Raw genomic sequence first — 22,073 nt, forward strand, 5'->3', positions numbered from 1 at the left:
GATAGTCAGGCGGCTGCGGCTGAAAAATAGCCCCTCCCCCAGAGGGGAGTTGGGGAAGGGGGCACCGGGTGACTAGTGATGAGGAGACTAGTCAACTAGATATTAGAATTAGAAAAGAAAAATAAAGACAAGTGGTAAGTAGAGTGAGAAACAGGGGATAGGACTCAGTGGCTGTACGTCCCCCAGCATTATAGCTCCCAGGGCAGCTTAGACTGAACTGTGAGTCCAGTCAGTTTTCAACTAGCCTGACCATAAGCTTTGTCAAATAGGAACGTTTTTAGTCTAATCATAAATGTACGGACCGTGTCGGCCTCTTTAATATTAGCTGGGAGCTGATTCCATAAGACAGGAGCTTGGTAACTAAAGGCTCTAGCTCCTACTGTACTTTTAGAGACCCTAGGAACTACCAGTAGACCTGCATTCGGAGAACGAAGTGTTCTGTTGGGGCGGTATGGAACCAGAGCATCTGTGAGATAAGATGGCCCCATACTATTAATGGTCTTAAATGTAAGAAGGAGAATTTTAAATTTAATTAATACTGAACTTGACTGGAAACCAGTGAAGGGCTTGGGGTACTGAAAGGGTTAACTCCGACTTAATTCGGGTTACGTCGCCAGCATATAAACGGAACTCGTTCTCAACCCGTGTCAGGGACTTGGGGCAGGCAGGTGGTGTGGACCCAATTGCAGGGAAACAAAAGGCAGCCAGGGAGGTGGTGGTGATCTCAAAAACGTTTTAATAATAACTAACAAAACACAAAGTGCAACCAAAAGTACTGGGGATAAAAAAAGGCAAGGTTCAAACAAAACTTACTTTACCGAAGGGTTTAGAACACGAGGGCTTGGACAGGATCTTGACTTTGACACAGACATAGACAATAACGCAACAAGGAGTGAAAAGGAACTGGGAGCTTATATACACACACACAGACAAGGGATAACGACACAAAGAGGAACAGGTGAGCACAGGAGGATGCAGACTGGAGGATACACTAGGAGGCACAGCAGGTGAAATCAATGGGCAATCACAGGGACAAGTCACACTAGGAGAAAACCAACACAAAACCTAACAACCCGGGGACTACCTGTATAGCAAATGCAATCACTAGCAAACAAAGCTAAGTGCACGTTCACCCAGGGGTGCCCAAACCGGTTCTCGAGGACTGCTGTGGGTCCTGGTTTTTGTTCCTACCGATGGAGCACAGCCCATTTAACCAATGCAGTTTCTGCTAAAACTAGCACCACCTACCGTACGGTTTCTTTTTCAGGGTAAAGTAGAGATGACTTTGGAAATAGTGGAGGAGAAGGAAATGGAGGAGAGACCTGCAGGGAAAGGCAGAGAAGAGCCAAACATGAACCCCAAACTGGAGCCACCAAAGTGACTACCCCGAGATGTATCTTGACTGTACCTTGTCTTGACCGATACGTAACAATTGTCGTCCCTTTTCTCCTCCAGCCGCCCCGACACTTCGTTTTTCTGGTTCACCAGCCCGTGCAAGACCATGAAGTTTATCGTGTGGCGGAAGTTCAGGACGATTTTCATCATCGGGATCATTCTGCTGCTCGTGTTGCTGTTCCTCGGGATTCTTTTCTACTCGTTACCGGTAAGTTTCTTCATTTTAACGACATTCCTCTGTCACTCTGCAGGGAAAATGATGATCACCATGACGTCCACAATCCGGGTTTCCAACCTGTCCTCCGAAGCCTTGAATTAAAAAAAAACATTCAATTCAATTCAATTCAATTCAATTTCAATTCAATTTTATTTGTATAGCCCTATATCACAACAAGGTTGTCTCAAAGGGCTTTGCAGAGTCAATATGATACACAGTCAGAAACAGTAGATGAATTAGATAAACTTCATGTCCTGGGCATCCACCATCCTTAGACCCTCCATGTCGGCAAGGAAAAACTCCAAAAACCCTTTGAGAAAAATGAGAAACCTTGGGGAGAACCACAGTCAGGGCAGATCCACTCCGAGGACGGACAGGCTATAGATGCACCAGTACTAATGGTGGGTATTAGCAGCAGGAGGTCCAGTTTGTAGAGATGCGATGGAATAAAGAATCAAGAGGAGGTCCATCTAGCCAGATGAGACGGGCTGGGTGCAACGAGGATGTCCATCCAGCCTGGGGTCAGGATAGTCAGGAGGCTGTGGCTGAAAAATAGCCCCTCCCCAGAGGGGAGAAGGGAAAGGGGACACCGGGTGACTAGTGATCATCAAGGCGTAGTCCGGATCGCAGGTCTCCCAAGTCCTTACCAACATTAGCAGTCTGACGCAACAGCTCCGACTGCCGGTGCCCGATGGTATCCACCTATCTCCCCCCATCCCCGGATGGCACGGAATAAGGTCCCGATCCGGGCCTCCAACCTGTCTTCCGAAGTCTTGAATAGCACCATTTGATCAGTGGTCAATTTGCCAATTTTCTTGAAAGCTACCGTCTTGGAAACTTTCCGGTACAGTATGACACCTCCCAAGCCAAACAGGAGAAACTCTGCAACCAACATGCCAATCAGCCAAATATTTTCGACGTTTTCCACGGATACTAGGACTGTGAGACGTGCAGGTTTCCAGTGGTCCCATGAATCTCGTACATAGCCCGCCGCAAAGGTCCCATCCGGGCAAGACGATTCTTCTGGGGCTCTGTGTCTTGTTGAAAAAATCTTGTCAATAGCACTGAGGGACCAACTGATCAAATCCATATGTCAAGTTGAGACAAGTTGAGTCAACAGCAGCTGGTCTACAGAGGAAAAAATACAAAAAAAGCTGACAGACTAGACCAGTGATCTCCAAACTACTCCACATAGGGCCGCAGTGGGTGCAGGATTTTGTTCCAACGAATTCAAGACGACACCTTTGCACCAATCTGGTGTTTTACAAGTGTAATCAGTTGATTGCAGCCTGGTGCTGCTTGTTTTAGCAGAAACCTCATTGGTTGGCCGGTCAGTGTTCGAGCGGTTGGAACAAAAACCAGGACCCACAGCGGCCCTTGAGGACTGGTTTGGAGACCCCTGGCCTAGACTGACAAAGATAGCAGGTTGCAGGAGCATCGGTGAAACATGTCCACCCCTGTTGAAGGCAGGAAGAAGTGGGCATTTACAGGTCACTTCCTGTTTATTTTAGGACACTTACAGGTGACTTCCTGTTCATTATAGGGCATTTACAGGTTATTTCCTGTTAATTTTGAGTCCCTTCCTATTCATTTGGTGACATCCTTTCTTTTCAGTAACCCAAAATCAACAGGAAGTGACCTGTAAATGCTCCAAAATCAACAGGAAACATTGGCAATCAGTCTTGTGGGCATTTACAGGTCACTTCCTGTTCATTTTAGGGCATTTACAGGTGACTTCCTGTTGATTTTGAGTCACCTCCTATTCATTTTGGGACATTCTTTCTATTTAGCAACCTGAAATCAACACGAAGTGACCTGTAAATGCCCCAAAATCAACAGGAAGCATTCACAGTCAGTCTTGTGGGCATATACAGGTCGCTTCCTGTTGATTTTAGGGCATTGACAGGTGACTTCCTGTTGATTTTGAGTCACTTCCTATTCATTTGGGGACATTCTTTCTTTTCAGTAACCCAACATCAACAGGAAGTGACCTGGAAATTCCCCAAAATCAACAGGAAGCAGTCAATCTTGTGGGGACATTTCTGGGTCACTTCCTGTTTATTTTGGGGTATTTCCAGGTCACTTCCTGTTGACTTTGAGTCACTTGCTATATATTTGAGGACATTCTCGAGTCACTTCCTTTTTCACTAACCCAAAATCAACAGGAAGTGACCTGTAAATACCCCAAAATAAATAGGAAGTGACCCAGAAATGTCCCCAAAGCTACAAAAAGCCCCCCCCCCAAAAAAAAAAATCAACAGGAAATGATCTGAAATGTACAAAAACCAAAATAAACTCATTGCTCTGCATTGGCTGCCACTGACAGCCGTAGACGTCCAATCAAATCACACTGAATTGGATGTCTGGCTGGCGCCCGATTTTTTAGGAACATTCCCGGGTCACTTCCTGTACAGTGACCCAAAATAAACAGGAGGTGACTCAGAAATGCCCGCCAAATTAACAGAAAGAACCCTCAAATCAACAGGATGTGGCCCGTAAATGCCCCAAATGGAAAAGGAAGTGACCGAAAATCAACAGGAAATGACCCGAAATGCCCTAAAACGCATTCGTTGCCTTTCACTGACGTCAAATCTGTTTGAAGTGGGAGGGATGCCATCCTTTGATTCGCTGCCACCCTCCCACTTCAAATGGATTGGACGTCTACTAGTGATAAACTCACAGCAGAAGGATGAAAAAAAGTTTGTTTTGTTCCCACCCTTAGCTAAAACTATGTTTATTTCCACAGAATTACATTTCCATGAAGATTGTGCGACCCTTCAGCAAGTGATTTGGTCAAGTCAGCACCTTCAAGCAACTTGCAATGACTTCATTACAGCACCATTTTATTGTTTGTATCGTTTGCACTATTATTGTCCCCCATTTGATAGTCTTTGTTGTTCTTATCATTTTTTTAAATTGTAATTAAAGTTGATCTTCTAAATTGTGTCCTGACGTGATCTGTTATGGAATGGAATTATTTTTTTACATTTCATTTCTGTGTTTTTAGGAGTAAAATGGCCTTTCAAACAACTACAGAAATGGCGATCATAGCTTTGCTTTGGCAGGTAAACCTCTTGAGGTCACTTCCTGTTGATTTGGGGGGTGTTTCACAGTTACTTCCTGTTGATTTGGGAGCATTTGGGGATCACTTCCTGTTGATATCAGTTCACTTCCTGTTGATATCAGGTCACTTCCTGTTTGAGCACATTTTTGGGTCACTTCCTGTTGATATCAGGTGACTGTGGATTTAGGGCTATTTCAGGGTCACTTCCTGTGGATTTGGGGCATTTCAGGGCCACTTTCTGTTGATTTTGGTTCACTTCCTGTTGATATCAGGTCACTTCCTATTTAGGTCATTTTCGGGTCACTTCCTGTTGATATCAGGTCAAGATTTGTGGTCATTTGGGGTCACTTCCTGTTGATTTTGAGGCATTCCTGGGTCACTTCCTGCAGATGTCGGGTTCACTTCCTATTTGGGTCATTTTTGGTCACTTACTGTTGCCATCAGGTCATGATTTGGGGTCATTTTAGGGTCACTTCCTGTTGAATTGGAGGTATTTCAGGGTCTTTCCTGTTGATTGGGGGGCATTTCAGGTTCACTTCCTGTACATATTGGGTCACTTCCTTCCTTACTTAATTTTGGGGTTCGTTTCTTGTTGATTTGGAGCTAACTCAGGTTACCTGTTCATAAATGATATATAAATTATGTGATTTGAACAAAATTGTTGGACAAATTGCGTTTTGAAATTTCATTTTTTTGTCAAAAAACCCCATGTTTTTGGGCGAACGATAATTTTTGGGGGTCGGTGGCTCAAATGGTTTTGGCTGGGCAGAGAGAAGAATAAGATTAAAGTGAACAATATGGATAAGAATTTTAAAAAATAGCATGCAAAGCTACCATATATTAAATAAACTTACAAAATGACGTTATACTTTTAAATTGACGTCATCAGGCTTAGCCCCTGCAGTGATTTGCGCTTTTTTCCTCCACTTGTATTTTTTCACGACAAAAAATAACAACTTTCGGCCTGGTTGCTATGGTATTGCTGTCTGATCCCGCCTTTACTCTAAATCAAATGTTCTTATTGGTCGCACTTCCCTTTGCCGTCAAGAGATAGCAGCTGTCGCGTTGCCATGTCAATAAACTAGAAATTGGACAATAACCATTTTTTTTTAGTACAGTATTATGTCAATTGTACAATGTGGTGTCACATTGTTTCAAACGGAATTAAAAAGGGAAGTATTTAATTCGTCAGTCCAAGAAAAAACAACCTGGGAGGGACATGTTTGTAAGTTATATCTCATTTTTACACCGACCGCTAGCTTGACGCGGCTGTTTTGTCAGCCAGTAAATAGCCAAAAATGTTTGTAATTAGTGTCCCAATGCTAAATTAGCCTTGGCTACTGAATAAACCGCGTTAATGTTTGACACAAGCTACATTTCGCGCTTTAGCTAGTTTGCTAAACGTTGTATATATTGAAGTTTCGGTATTAATTGTATGTTTTCTACCGCTGAGCATTTGGTGTTCATGACTCGCGTTTACGTGCTATTTTGGATGAGGCTAATTCAACTCATTGACTAACATTGACGGTGATAGACGTCATTTCCATTTCAATTGGGGGGGGGGGGGGGGGGGTTAATTTCTGAAATTACGTCAAAACCGTTAAACAGTATGAAGGTTGTTCATGTGTTTTCATAGTTTCAGTGTTGGAAGGGATAATTTGACAAACTTTGTCGGTGTAACAGCTCATTTTCAAGCAAATGTGCTTTCTATGTCCCTATCAATGGCAAAGTATGAGTGAAATAAACGTAAACCCAATTTGACATCCACGAACACGTTAGTGTTGTGCGAGTGACACCTCTGTCTGAGCTCAAGGAATGCACGAGCTTTGCATTGTGGGGAATTGATTTGTAAGATAGTTGCAAATATCTGCTTTTGCTTTTGAAAACAATTGTAAAGTTGTATTGTTAGGGGTGTGACAAGAAATCGAAAAGGTGACATATCGCGATACTTTGTAGCTCAGAAGATAATCGATATGCTCCCACTGAGAAACTCTATTTATCGTTTGAAAAAGATATGACTGTTAAAAAAAAAAAAAAACAGAACCAGCAGGTTGCTATCGAAATTTTTCATTAGAATAGTGTTAACGTTAGCTCAGCGGCTGCCATTGATGCTAGACGTAGACGTCTAATAGACATGTTTCCCGAGCGAAAATTGGCGGAGTTTGACTTTTGGGTCAGGGGGGGCACAACATGTTGATGACCCCCGACAGGCAGTGTCAGCAATAAAATTAACTTACAAGAATATTTATAATAATACAGTGGGGCAAATAAGTATTTAGTCAACTACTAATTGTGCAAATTCTCCCACTTGAAAATATTAGAGAGGCCTGTAATTGTCAATATGGATAAACCTCAACCATGAGAGACAGAATGTGGAAAAACTCAGAAAATCACATTGTTTAATTTTTAAAGAATTTATTTGCAAATCATGGTGGAAAATAAGTATTTGGTCAATACCAAAAGTTCATCTCAATACTTTGTTGTGTACCCTTTGTTGGCAATAACAGAGGCCAAACGTTTTCTGTAACTCTTTACAAGCTTTTCACACACTGTTGCTGGTATTTAGGCCCATTCCTCCATGCAGATGTCCTCTAGAGCAGTGATGTTTTGGGGCTGTCGTTGGGCAACACGGACTTTCAACTCCTTCCACAGATTTTCTATGGGGTCGAGATCTGGAGACTGGCTAGGCCACTCCAGGACCTTGAAATGCTTCTTACGAAGCCACTCCTTTGTTGCCCTGGCTGTGTGTTTGGGATCATTGTCTTGCTGAAAGACAGCCACGTCTCATCTTCAATGCCCTTGCTGACGGAAGGAGATTTTCACTCAAAATCTCTTGACACATGGCCCCATTCATTCTTTCGTTTACACAGATCAGTCGTTCTGGTCCCTTTGCAGAAAAACAGCCCCAAAGCATGATGTTTCCACCCCCATGCTTCACAGTGAGTATGGTGTTCTTCGGATGCAATTCAGTATTCTTTCTCCTCCAAACACGAGAACCTGTGTTTCTACCAAAAAGTTCTATTTTGGTTTCATCTGACCATAACACATTCTCGGAGTCCTCTTCTGGATCATCCAAATGCTCTCTAGCGAACCGCAGACGGGCCTGGACGTGTACTGGCTTCAGCAGGGGGACACGTCTGGCAGTGCAGGATTTGAGTCCCCGGCGGCGCATTGTGTTACTGATAGTAGCCTTTGTTACTGTGGTCCCAGCTCTCTTTAGGTCATTCACTAGGTCCCCCCGTGTGGTTCTGGGATTTTTGCCCACCGTTTTTGTTATCATTTTGACGCCACGGGGTGAGATCTTGCATGGAGCCCCAGATCCAGGGAGATTATCAGTGGTCTTGTATATCTTCCATTTTCTAATAATTGCTCCCACAGTTGATTTCTTTACACCAAGTGTTTTACCTATTGCAGATTCAGTCTTCCCAGCCTGGTGCGGGTCTACAATTTTGTCTCGGGTCCTTCGACAGCTCTTTGGTCTTGGCCATAGTGGAGTTTGGAGTGTGACTGACTGAGGTTGTGGACAGGTGTCTTTTATACCGATAATGAGTTAAAATAGGTGCCATTAATACAGGTAACGAGTGGAGCCTCGTTAGACCTCGTTAGAAGAAGTTAGACCTCTTTGACAGCCAGAAATCTTGCTTGTTTGTAGGTGACCAAATGCTTATTTTCCACTCTAATTTGGAAATAAATTCTTTAAAAATCAAACAATGTGATTTTCAGTTGTTTTTTTTTTTTCCCACATTCTGTGTCTCATGGTTGAGGTTTACCTATGTTGAAAATTACAGGCCTCTCTAATCTTTTCAAGTTGGAGAACTTGCACAATTGGTGGTTGACTAAATACTTATGTGCCCCACTGTATCTACGAGGTTTTAAAACATGGCACATCCACAAAAAGAAAACTTTTTTGCCCCAGTCGTATAACATAATTACTGAACGTAAAAAAGTCCATGTTTCACAGTTTTCCTCGTAGGATGATCTATAACTGTTATTACTGTAATTCAAGTCCTGTATGGAGTTTCTCCAGAATATATAACTGTAGTTATTTTCTGGCTTCAATTAATTGTTTAAGTCGACATAACTCATAACTATATGTGTGTGTGCGCGCTCCCGCGGCCAAGGGACGCTATTTTTGACGGGGGTAACAACATTGGCAAGACACCGGTGGTGGCTCTGTTGTACAATTAGCGTCTGTAATGGGGCAAATTGAAACTCCGCTCACTATTTTGTCGGTGGTCTGTAGCGTTTCATGGTCCACATTTTCAATCCTTGTTTCTTGCACAGTAGTTGTTGTCGCTTTTGAAAGCTTCGGTTTGAAAAAAAAAAAAGACGTATATCCATCTTGTGTCTTCGGTCCTCGTTTGGTTTTGGCTAAGCAAAGCAAATGACCGTCTTAGGTGCTAGTCGCATGAACTGTTCGAAAAATAATTTTGAACCATTATAAAAATATCTTTTTGTTCATTTCATTCATTTTTGTTGTTTGTTTTCTTGCTGTACAACTTTTATAGTCAATATTTTACCGGAAAATTTTAATGTTATAATCATATACTGTATAGACCCTACTCACCAACGCCACAGAATGACGTGTCGCTGTATCCGGCCGCCATATTGTCCGTCAGTGTTTATCCGTATTCTCAATGGTTTCAATTTGTCGTGCAATTTATAGTGCAATTCATGGCAGCCCCGGTGCTTTCAGATGCTGTAAACTCATTGGATGCGTTGCATAAAAGGCGTTATGTGGAAAAGCTTCAGTCTATCCATTCGCCAGATCCATATTTGATCCCTAAATCGATATTTTTCGACCCCCTGTCTTCGCCCTCTCTGCCTGACATCTGCTACCCTGATATCTACAACTATCTTGTCCACAGAAACTCAAGCCTATTCTCTCGAAACTTTGAAAAACTTTGAGAGCAGCACTCTAAGCAACATTACCCCGTGTGACCCTTCCAATTTTCTAAAATTGCGACAATCAATAAAAAAAAAAGTTGACTGCGATGGCTGACGCTTCAAGGATAGGTGGATATTGGACTATTTCTTCAATAAAACACGCAACAACTGTGTCTGCCTCATTTGCAAAGAGACAGTCACTGTTTTCAAAGAGTTCGATGTAACGCAATATTACTAAACAAGACATGCTGACATGTACGACAACATTACAGGGAAGATACGCAGCGAGAAATTATAGCAACTTGAAGCTAGTTTAATTTCACAGCAGCAGTATTTCGCAAGAGCCCGAGTGTCGAAAGAGAACGCCACAAAGACGAGATTGTTGAAATTATGAATTTAAAAAAAATTATAAAGCAAATGTGACACACAGAAGGGCATGCTAAAATTGGTTTAAATATATTGTTCTATGTAAATCAGCCAAGGTAGCCCCCCGCATTTTTACCACACCAAATCTGGCCCCCTTTGCAAAAGGTTTGGACACACCTGTTTAACGTCTTTCACTTGGTACCAGCAAAATATTATTCAAAAAATAATGATGGTGGAAGAAATAAGCATCTTGAATTTGAAACTGTATGTTGTCGGCGATTAGCCTCGCAATGATCTTAATTTTGGTTGTCAGCCCAAAACCCTCTAAATATATATTAAATGCATCTTACCAGATATAAAATGACTGCTACATAATCTGTAGTGATCGTTTGGTGCCCAGTTTTCTCGTCGAATTGCAGCAGTCCATCTCGCTCTCCTCTCCCCGGGTCTCTCGGAATACGGTAGAACTTCAAGTCTCTCCGTCTATCTTCTCTGTTATTGCAACCAACCGCCACACACGCCTTCACCATTTTGATTATTAATGTTAACGAGCAGAAAAACACGCCATAATAGGAGGAATTCACGTAGCGGTAATGCGTCAACACGACGAGTAGACGGACAATATGGCGCGGAGGCGTGGTTGTGACGTCATGTGAGTAGGGTCTATAGGGAAGTCAGTTACATGCAATGACACTTTTTGGCCACCGGGGGCAGGGGGGCCCTGGCTCCCCCCTGAAAATCCGCTTATGGGTGCCATTTTTTACATTTTCTGCTACGGACTTTCGGTTTAGATTAATTAAGCAATGTGTAGACAAAGTTAACTGCAAAATCGAACCAGAGGAAGCCACAGAATCTCCAAAAATGGATTCAGCACGACGTACAGTTGGATGAAAAAGTATCTAAACTTTTTGGAATTTGTCGCATTTCTTCATCAAACCACCATCAAATGTGATCTGATCTTTGTCAAAATCACACAGAGGAAAATAAAGTGCCTGCCTTTTAAACTAAAACCACCCAAACTTTTCTAGGTTTTCATATTTTAATGAGGATAGTATGCAAACAATGACAGAAGAAAGAAAAATAAGTAAGTAAACTATCACATTTAATATTTTATGGCCCACCTTTGGCAGCAATAATTTCAACCAGACGCTTCCTGTAGCTGCAGATCAGTCTGGCACATGGATCAGGACTAATCTTGGCCCATTCTTCTACACAAAACTGCTGTAGTTGAGTCAGATTCCTGGGATGTCTGGCATGAATCACGGTCTTTAGGTCATGCCACAGCATCTCAATAGGGTTCAAGTCTGGACTTTGACTTTGCCACTCCAGAACGTGTATTTTGTTCTTCTGAAACAATTCTGAAGTTGATTTACTTTTGTGTTTTGGATCATTGTCTTGTTGCGGCATCCATCCTCTTTTAGCTTCAACTGTCTGACAGACGGCCTCAGGTTTTCCTGCAAAACTTTCAAATTCATTCTTCCATTAAAAGATAGCAAGTTGTCCAGGCCCTGAGGTAGCAAAACAGCCCCATTCTCCCCATTCTCACCATCCTCCCATTTCAAACGGACGTCTACTAGCAAAAACTCCATTTATTTCACAGCAGAAGTTTCTGTTTATTACTTGCACAGTAAAATATTATATTGCCATATTGCGAGATCATCGTGTATCACAAATCGTATCGTGTCGTGTTAGTTGACTTAAGTGTCACGTAATGATGCATGTGAGCGTAGATCCTTGTTTTTCATTCCTGATTATTTTTGAAGCAGCTTTCGTCCACCCCTCTTGTCTGACCTCTCTCCAATATGGATGCAGAAATGGATTCCCAGGGGAGGTACGTTAAGAGACGATGAGTGACATTTTATCCTTTGCGTGTTGCTTATTGTTTTGTGTGTTTTAGCGTGACCGGCGACAGCCAATCTCAAGGCGGATCGGTGGAACTCTTCTGCGCAAGCCAAGACGTCGACTGTTTTCTAAAAGGAGACACGGTCTCTCAGAATTTAATGGACTGCGCTTCTTTAAGCCGGCGCAGTGATCCTTCGCTCGCCAGCGTAAGTAGCAGTCCGGCCGCTGCGCCGTGTTCCAACGGACAAAAGTCAAAAAGGCCCAGTTCTCCCGGTACTCACCCTGGGAAAGCCTCCTGCGTCACAGCGAAATCCCCAAATTCCAAAGCGAGGAAGGGCCCGTCGGCCGACAACGTGGTAATGCAAAGTCCCGACAGCCCCGTCGGTAAAACGCTGCCAGGTGCTTGCGGCGAAGCTCGGAGCGGTGTCCCGGAAACCGACGCCGCCCGTTCGGCCGTGGCGGACGACTCGTCAGATTTAAGCCAAGACTTGCTTTGCGACCAGTCAGGTGCCACTGAAAGGTATTTAACTCATTCACTCCCAGCCTTATTCACCGGTGCAACCCCCTTCGCTCCCGGCCGTTTACTGGATTTCGACTGATTTTGCAAGGCCTGCAAAAAATTCTGTTCTATTGCTATATAAACATGGAACCCACCAAAAGAAAGATTAGACTCTCTTCTTTCAGCAGGAAAAAAAAAGTTAGTTCGTATCTTTTTCCATTCTTTAGAAATCAGCATTAGAAAATAGTAGGGCTGTCAAAATTATCGCGTTAACGGACTTTAATTTTCTAAATTACGTTAAAATATTTGACGCAATTAACGCACATGCCCCACTCAAACAGATTAAAATGACAGCAGTGTCATGTCCGCTTGTTACTTGTTTTTTGGTGTTTGGCGCCCTCTGCTGGCGCTTGGGTCCAAATGATTTTATGAGTTTATGCACAATGAGTGAGCATGGTGTAATTATTGACATCAACAATGGCGAGCTACTAGTTTATTTTTTTGATTGAAAATTTTACAAATTTTAATAAAACGAAAACATTAAGAGGGGTTTTAATATGAATTTTCTATAACTTGTAATAACATTTATCTTTTAAGAACTACAAGTCTTTCTAGCCATGGATCGCTTTAGGAGAATTTTAACAATGTTAATGCCATCTTGTTGATTTATTGTTATAATAAACAAATACAGTACTTATGTACAGTATGTTGAATAAATATCCGTCTTGTCTTATCTTTCCATTCCAACAATAATTTACAGAAAAATATGGCATATTATATAGATGGTTTGAATTGCGATTAATTATGATTAATTAATTTTTAAGATGTAATTAACTCGATTAAATATTTGAATCGTTTGACAGCCCTAGAAAATAGGTTAGTTTGAGCAATTTTCCAATTTCTGATGGAAAAAAAAAACGGGGAAATTCAGCTTTTTGTGAAAGCATACATTTCAAACATAACTTTGACTTTAACACAGCTATTTTTTGCTTTAGTTACATTCCAAACATCTGAATAATGTTTTCCTTTTACAAAATAAGATAAACAACAGGACAAATAGAGCTTTTGATAGCAAAGCAACAATTTATTTACACAGAACTAACTGAGAGATGACGCCGTTGTGGCCGCGACAGCCGGGGTAAACTTTTCCCTCATCGCCGCCTGTCTCTGCTTGGCGAGCAGCACGGACTCAACTGCATCGTCCGCTGCACTGGTGGTCCCGGTCGTCCAGCGCCTGGCATCCTGGACGTCCATTCGGTCGTCTTCCGCCGGCGCCCCGGCCGTGCGACCCGGCCGTTCGTTCCGTTGAATCGGGTTCCGGGTCTTACCAAATGCGCTACTGCCCTCCAGTGGCCAGTTTTATTGCTTTAAAATGGATTTTCAGCTTTCTGCTTTGGAGCTAAATTGAATCAGAACCCAGAGATGGCTCTTTTGAAAACAAAAAACATAAAAGATGTATAAATACGTCTTTGGGACACTGAAACAATTAAAAATAGAACGTATTTATAGGTTTTTGGGAGCAAATAAGTTAATTACTGATTACACCTTTAAAAAAGTAATCTAGTTACTGATTATTTTCTTATCCAAGTAACTATGTTACTTTAAAAGTAATATCAGTTACTTTTTACCAAATTTTCTCCCTTTTCCGCCTCAACATAAGAATGACAACAGAAAAATCACATCCCTAAGATGCTAAACAAACACGTCAACGCACAGAGTAAATGTGCAACATTAAAGTGATCCTCGATCTTTAAGACAAGTAATTCTTAGAAGATAAATATTAGTATGAGTTATAATAATTTGATATTAAAACCCCTCTTAATGTTTTCGTTTTAAGAATATTTGTAAAATTATTTTAAGTGATAGGTCGCCATTCTTGTTACGTCGCAGTGCGTGACGTCACCGGGGCGAACTTCCAGCGTGTCACTCTTCGCTACCCCAACATGTCGTCGGTTCTGCCCTTCCAATTTGAACCAGATCGGAAAAGTGAAGAGCAGGACAGCACTGTAGGTCGTTCACAAGACGAGCAGCAAAGGCAAAATGAGAACAGGAAATACAGTACCTTATAAGAGAAGAATTGGACAAAACTGGTGATGTACTCGCTGCAAGCGCGTCTCAATGATAACGGAGCAGAGAGTGTATGCTGTTGAGAACTCCGGTTTTTGTTGGCAGATCTTCAAGATGAGATATTGCGTTTTCAAACTTATCCCAGTATAATTATGTAGATTGTTAGTGTCCAGAGCTGTCGTATGCTTTACATACAGTACAAGCCAACAGTTGGACGAGAACAAATCCTGGAATGGAGTGTAATCCATGTCTTGTACATTGTAACGCCTGGTAGGTAGGATACGTGCATAAAAGTACCAAAAAGGGGAGAAGCTTCTACTTAGGCACATTTATTCACACAAAAAAATATTTTCACCTTGACCACTCTTCACTCGGGAGCTCAGCAGTACGCAAACACGCGTTCCCTGACGAACTCCAACATTGTTGTAAGGTCCATGTCAATCACTGTCGTCATTGTAGCGTGCCATAGTGCTTTAATTATTTGGTATGATTTGGGGAAAACTCCCACGAAGAATAGTCAACAAAAAAGATAGCAATAGTAATCCAAATCCGTGTTTTTTCACTCACTCGAAGATCCAGGAATTAGACCGATCTCCTGGCTATGTTGCAACCGCCATCAGGCCGTCAAAACCACAAAATAGACTGATCCCAAAAGCCGCTGTGGGACCGACGAATCCAGAAATTAGATGGATCCCTTACTTGACTGAGGATCCAGGAAAAATGTTCGGGCGCCAGTTGTAATGCGTGGTAGGTAGGATACGAGCATACAGGGACCAAAAAGGGGAGAAGCTTCCACTTATGCACATTTATTCACAAAAAAATAATAATTCCACCTTGACCACTCACTTCACTCCCCTTGTTTCCATTTGACTGGACATTGCATCCAAAAGCAGCACATCGTGGCATTTTACTAAGCGCGTTTAGGCAGCAATACGCAATTGTTGTACACGCTACACATTTGGAAACATCCCATTTACGTCATCACTGCAAGCCCGCAAAACATGGCGCCAACTATCGGTCAAAATATGTACTAAATATGATAAAATATTGCCATTGATTCAACATTTTATGTGTTTCTAACAACATATTTTAGTACAAGAGAACAATTGTGGTTTATTAGAGCCTACATGTATTTAAGGTAGAGGATCACTTTAATATGATGTAAACAATGCTTGCCAACTTGAAGCGATGACTACCCCCTGTTGCAACAGGCAAAGCTACAAAACGACTAGTGCTACAGCTATCGATTATTTTAGTAATCGAGTTTTCGATTACTAGGGTTCAGTGCCTTGCCCAAGGGCACTTCGACAGTGGACAGTCATTGCGGGAATTAAACTGCTGGCCCTTCGGTCCAAGCACAACTCCAGCTCCCAAATGCGACCCGGCCGCCCATTGGGTTGTTATTCGACTCGATAAAGTTGTTAAAGTAACTAAGTTTTTGGTAAACCGCCTGGCTCTAATACAGTATCACCATTTCAATATATTGTCACACCTCTAGTCACTTGTCTGTGCAGCGTTCCATCCCCTGCCAATGACGTGACTAGAAGATGGCTGGGGACCCCCATCGATGAGCTGAACAGGATGCCCCAGTGCGCCCCCCCACTTTCTCACCTGAAAGCCGTGCCTAGCTGTCACACTGTCACAGTCAGGGTGAGGAACCATTACACTCTTCTTGAGCCTCACTAACGTTTCAGACACGTAAAGCAATCAGGTGTCAGTTATTTTTCCTTTTTGTTTTTTCAAAATGAAAGATGAACAAATAAACGATAACATTAAGAATGAGTAAACCTTTAATGAAATTACCGAAAAATGGGATATTTACTTCTCAGTTGAAAAAACAAATAAAATGGGGAAAAAAACGAAAGATTTTTTTTGTTTTGTTTATGTCATTTATAAGTACTGCTACCTTTAATATGGTGCACTCTATATATGAAAACAGTTGACCATTCATTGAACGTGTGCCTTAAACTCCAATGCGGAGTAGTGGGGAAAATACGGTAAGTTAAAAAATGTGTAAAAATAAGAGAATATTGACTACCAATTATTGGCTGCCAATGACAGCGATCGACATCTCGTCCATTTAAGTGGGAGGGCCACTTCGTTCATTTGCTGCCGCCCTCCCAGTTAAAATGGATTGGACATCTACTAAGTATAAACTAAATTTAACTTCACAGCAGGCGTATGATTGCCACATGATTGTAAGTATCATCGTCAACGGCGGCTAAACAGTTAAAACGTTCAAATATGACGATATGGACTATTTTTTTATTTTATTTTTTTTTAGCTCAACCAAGTCTTTTAAAAGATTACCGTAATTACTTTTTTCCACTCATTTTGAATTCTGCGGCATATGGTCCAGTGTGGCTTATTTGTTGATTTACATTATTTAAGTTAATAGGTAAAATTTAATTTGATAGTAGCGTCATAAGACTGCCATAACAATGACATGACACTATCATGGGCATTTATGAATGCTTATGATGGGTGTCATTTGGTGTCATCCAGCAAATTATGTCAGTAACTCCATATAAGTCCAGCTCAGATCTTTTACATCCATTCGAAAGTGAGATAATTTTCTGGATGACACAAAATGCCATCTGTCATAAACATTCATTAATGCTCATGGCAGTGTCATGTCATAGTTGTAATGGTCTTGTGACAGTCTTATGGCACCATTGTCAAATTAAGTGTTACCAAGTGTCATAACTAGCAATTAATGAAACAACTAGAACAGTAACTGAAGAAATAATTAGCACAGAGCATGAATTTTGATTGTAATTTACATATGTAGTGCTGCAATGCATACTAGGAGGCATGTTGGACGACAACAGTGTTGACAGCAGGTGGCAGCAGAGGTTGACTGTCTCCCAGAAGGGAGCAGTGATGGCAAAAATGGGGTTCATTTGGTCTTTTGACAGTCTTATGCTGCCACTGTCAAATAGTGTTACCGGTATAAATATCCCATGATACAGTGAGAACAGCTGCGGCTTAAAGTCCAGTGTGGCTTATCTATGAACAAATGCTAGTTTCGTGTCAAATTTAGGGACGGTGGCTAATAGTCAGGTGCCTGATAGTCCCCCAAAATTTGGTAACCCGCTTATCAAAATAGCTGTCGATTAATTCCATAATCCATTAGTTGGTACTCGATTCATCTAGTTTACGGTAATCATTTTTATCTGTCAATCTCACAGACAGATCTCCTGAGAGAAGGAGAGGTTCCCGTCCCGTATCCCGGCAAGTTCAAAGACGCGTGGGACGACACGTCCGTCAAGATGCCTTGCTCCGAGAAGAATCTATTTCCCATGGAGACGGAGGTGAAAGATTTTCAAAAGGAGCGAATGCCGAAATGGTAAAATTGATTGCGGAATAATGTGTCTCGTAGGACGGTGGCGGTGTTCAGAGTCGCTGGGAGTTAATCCACTCCGCCTTGCAAGGAGGCTTCAAAAGTTCTCTAGATGTGCGGGTAAGCGTATCGATTTGCACGAGAGAGATGATTATCTCGTTTTTCTTAAGCTAAAATGGTAATAATCACGTTTTCTCCCGTCAGTTATTCCGGTTGTGTTGCAAACATCCACATGGTGGCAGTGTTTGCTATATTATTAAACGTTGCTTTGCTAATGACATCAATATGTAGTTGCTTGATGATATTAAAATATGTAACATTTTTTAAATTATTATTTAGGACGCCATCTTGAGATATAACACGGCACATGCGAAGAAATGGGACTTCACTGCCCTCAACCTCCTTTGCACCGAGGTATGCTGCACATATTGTAGATTATAATGCTGAAAATCAGAATAACATGGAAGTTTTCTGTATGAATTCAACTTTAAAAAAAAAAAAAAAATTTTTTTAAGCATCTTAACTCTTTCAGTGCCATTAGTGACAATAAATGTTCAACCATGTGGCTGTTTTAGTCATTTTGCTCAGGATAGCACAATTATTGTTTTTTTTAATTAAAAAAGGGAAAACTGCATCTTATTCATTTTTATTTTTGAAAAAGTATTGGTTTTATTGAAGAAAGGCAAAAAAAAGTACATTTATCTGATTTATGTCATCTTCAATAAAAGCAGACTTATGATTTTGGTAATGAATTCAAATTGAATATTTGTATGTGACTTCAAGCGTCAAGTAATTGCAAAAATAATTGCTAAAATTAAACGTTTGAAGCCGATCTACTACTACTAGCAAATGCATTGTTTGCAGCCTATATTGGATTTTCAGAAACTGGTACCGTCACCTAAAAAGAACTTGGCAGCCGATATCCAAAACCGATTTTGTAAGCCGATATTTGAGGCTGATGTACTTTTTATTTATTTATTTTTTTAAAGCACGTAGATTAGGAAAGTCAGTTATTTATAACCCTTTACACTGAGCATTTTTTGTGAACTAAGGGGTTGATTTTTCTATGAGTATTTATAAACTACAAAAAAAAAACAGTTCAAACATGCCTTGTTGCACATTTTTCATTACTAAATCATCAAAGGATTACGTCATGCTTTTTTGAAACATTTTTGAAAGTGTCATAACCAGTTAAAGTAGAAGAATTTCAAAAGCCACATTTGGAAAATCACAATCATTGCTTGATCACTGAGAAACTAAAAATCTCAGTCAGGGTTTGCCAACTCATTAAAAAATGTAACATCTTAGCTTTAATTTGACATGTTCCATATCAAAGCTTTTTGACAATACAGGTAGTCCCCGGGTTATGAACAAGTTCCATTTCTAAGCCACTGACGTAACTCGAATTTCTGCGTAAATAGGAATTAACCCTTTAAGTAGTCCTAAATTTCAAAATAACTATCCAAAAGTCCAAAAGTATTGTACTTTGTTTAACCCTTTAACACCTAAGCCTATTTTGGCCGAATTTGCATGCATTTGATGTTGCCTTTATATTTCAAAGAAAAAAATGTTCACAATGGCCAAGTTGGGTCCCGTTTTTCAGGACACCTTGAACTTCATGTCCAAACTGTTGTTTTCTTCACTGACCAATTATAATCCACATTTCGGACCCAAAAAGACAAAAAAATCCGAAAATATTTTTTCCAAAATTTGTAATGTTGGTGTCCCATTGACAACCAAACATGCTCGACCAACCGTTTTGAAGCTTGATAATATTTATTCAACTTGTTATGATAAACATTTATTAGAAAAAAATAAAATTGAATAGTTTTATGTTTGACTATTCAACACAAACAGCGGGTATGGTCATAGGCGTTTTTGGCCTTTACACATACTATGGTCAAAACAGGTTATGTACAGTGCAAAATAGTGAGAAAAAAAATTATATATATCATCTAACACAAAAAGGGTTTGGAGGATATCTCTTTGTGAAGTTAGGTATTATACCCATCACCTTATCTAAAGTATACACACATGCAATCAAGCTTTTTGAACACACATCTATATAAAAATTGAAAAGATTCATAGTGAAGAAAAAATATATGTAACATTGGAAAAAAAGTATTTTCAAAAATATTGACAAGTAGTTCAATTTTTTCAGGCATGCGACTCGATAAAGTTTTTTTTTTTGCGCACTCAATAAAGTTTGTTTTTGAACAGGTCACTGAGCTGCGTCACATAGAACGTCACACAGCCTACTCTTCTGCCGTTTGAGCGCTGCTGTCACTTCTACTCGCCGAGACGCCGACTAATCCGAGGAAAACGACAAATACAGCTCATCCTATTCCTTGAGTTGATGAAAAAATGCATTAGCTTGCGCTAAATTTAGTTTTCGATTCATTCTGCACGTTTCAAAGTCGCTCGCGCAATCCAACCGGTGTTCATGCCTCCTTTTCCTTAGTTGGCACCTTGCACGTCAATTTATTAAAAATGTTCACATTAGGTTCGTCATTCATCACAACGGCTCTTGGGATATGTAGTATTTTGTGCTGCTTTCAGTTTTGAAAAAAGGACAAGAAATTATGGAAATATTGAGATAGACACATGGTCCATGCAGCGTGTCAATGCATATTTATGAGTGCAATAAAACTATAAAACTCAAATGACATTATCTCCCGTTTTACTTGGTCGATTGACTTAAAATTAAAACTGGTGTGGACATCAACTTCCGCACTTTCAAATGAGACCAACCAGCGGCACGTGAGTGATGTAATTACAGCGTGACGAAGCTTCAAAGACGACATGCGTAAACGCGTCGCTCCCGACACGTTCGGCGTTAAAGGGTTAATGATGGAGGAAACACTGCCGTCTGGTGGCAGCGTTGGGTCTGGCTGGACTGTAGCCTTTTGACTGCGGATCAGGCTCGTCTGACATGGATAAAGGAGAGCTGTGCTCTGGTTTGGGCAACATACAGTGCCCTCCAGGATTATTGGCACCCCTGGTTAAGATGTGTGTTTTAGCTTCTAATAATTTTTTTTTTATTCAAATAATATGGGACCTTAATGAAAAAAAAAAAAGAGAGAAAAATTCAACCTTTAATACAAGTGCATTTATTTAGTGGGGAAAAAATCCCACATAAAGAAATGCTTATTCGACACCAAATAATGTGTGTCACAATTATTAGCACCCCTGGTGTTAATACTTTGTACGACCCCCTTTTGCCAAGAAAACAAGGTCTGGGGACTGAGATGGCCATGGGAGGAGCTTGATTTTGTGTCAGGTGAACCATTTCTGTGTAGATTTGGCCATATGTTCAGGGTCATTGTCTTGCTGAAAGACCCAGTGACGACCCATCTTCAGCTTTCGGGCAGAGGGCAACAGATTTTGATTTAAAATGTCCTGGTATTTCAAAGCATTCATGATGCCATGCACCCTAAGAAGGTTCCCAGGGCCTTTGGAAGCGAAACAGCCCCACAGCATCATTGACCCACCCCCATATTTCACAGTGGGTATGAGGTGCTTTTCAGCATGCGCATCTTTCGTGGCACCCCAGACCCACTTAAGAGTGTTTATTGCCAAAAAGTTCAATCTTGGTCTCATCTGACCAAAGCACACGGTCCCAGGCTTCAACTGGGACCGTGTGCTTTGGTCAGATGAGACCAGACCTTGTTTTGTTGGCAGAAGGGGGTTGTACAAAGTATTAACACCAGGGGAGCTAATAATTGTGACACACATTATTTGATGTCAAATAATAATTTCTTTATGTGGGATTTTTTCCCCACTGAATAAATGCACTTGTGTTGAAGGTTGGATTTTTCAGTTTTTTTCCATTATGGTCCCATATTATTTGAATTAAAAAAATTATTAGAAGTTAAAAAACACATCTTAACCAGGGGTGCCAATAATTATGGAGGGCACTGTGAGCCTATAAGTTATTTTAGCTAATGTATGTTTGTGTATGCATTTGTAATTAAGTTTACAGCTGCAGTTTGTGAAGTTATGAGAATTGTAAATATGTTAGCATTCGTAGCATTTATGCTAGCAGACTTTTGTTTGGTAAATTAGGCTAATATAATCTACTAAATTTACATACTGATCAGACTAGTTGGACGTTTGAACACCAGTTGTTTTGTGTCGAGTGTTGTTGTTAAAATGTCTGTCGTTTTGAACATAAGTACATTTGTGTTACAGCTTTACAAATTCTCAAAAGTGAAGTCAAAAGCTGCAAAAAGCACAATTGCTTTGTTTGCTGTCGGTCAAGCTTAACAACTTCACATTTAATCAGTAAAAAACACGTCATATTAATTAAGTAAAATATAAGATACTGTGAGGTACAATAAGGTACTGTTTATGTGACAAAAAAAACCAGACTGGAGACAAAATGGCGGACGAG

General features: G+C 40.8%; 2 protein-coding genes across 4 annotated transcripts in view; both read left to right on the top strand.

The window, feature by feature from the left end:
* myofl (myoferlin like) overlaps positions 1 to 4,747 on the top strand; it is a 64,429-nt gene extending 59,682 nt beyond the window's left edge. Inside the window, exons 51-53 of the mRNA XM_057848411.1 lie at positions 1,268 to 1,377; positions 1,456 to 1,603; positions 4,359 to 4,747. Of these exons, the coding sequence (XP_057704394.1) occupies positions 1,268 to 1,377; positions 1,456 to 1,603; positions 4,359 to 4,400 (300 nt within the window). The 3' untranslated portion in view covers positions 4,401 to 4,747. The remainder of the gene's footprint in view (positions 1 to 1,267; positions 1,378 to 1,455; positions 1,604 to 4,358) is intronic.
* Positions 4,748 to 5,710: 963 nt separating this feature from the next.
* The window catches only part of parga (poly (ADP-ribose) glycohydrolase a), a 71,392-nt gene continuing 55,029 nt past the window's right edge, over positions 5,711 to 22,073 (top strand). The window contains exons 1-7 of one of the 3 annotated variants that reach the window (XM_057848414.1): positions 5,711 to 5,901; positions 11,693 to 11,760; positions 11,827 to 12,291; positions 15,852 to 15,987; positions 17,529 to 17,651; positions 17,720 to 17,800; positions 18,020 to 18,094. In XM_057848414.1, coding sequence (XP_057704397.1) covers positions 11,732 to 11,760; positions 11,827 to 12,291; positions 15,852 to 15,987; positions 17,529 to 17,651; positions 17,720 to 17,800; positions 18,020 to 18,094 — 909 coding nt within the window. In that variant the 5' untranslated portion in view covers positions 5,711 to 5,901; positions 11,693 to 11,731. The remainder of the gene's footprint in view (positions 5,902 to 11,692; positions 11,761 to 11,826; positions 12,292 to 15,851; positions 15,988 to 17,528; positions 17,652 to 17,719; positions 17,801 to 18,019; positions 18,095 to 22,073) is intronic. The other 2 variants (XM_057848413.1, XM_057848415.1) reach the window with 2 other exon arrangements.

This window comes from Corythoichthys intestinalis, chromosome 10 (genome assembly GCF_030265065.1).
Source record: "Corythoichthys intestinalis isolate RoL2023-P3 chromosome 10, ASM3026506v1, whole genome shotgun sequence".
Lineage (NCBI taxonomy): Eukaryota > Metazoa > Chordata > Actinopteri > Syngnathiformes > Syngnathidae > Corythoichthys > Corythoichthys intestinalis.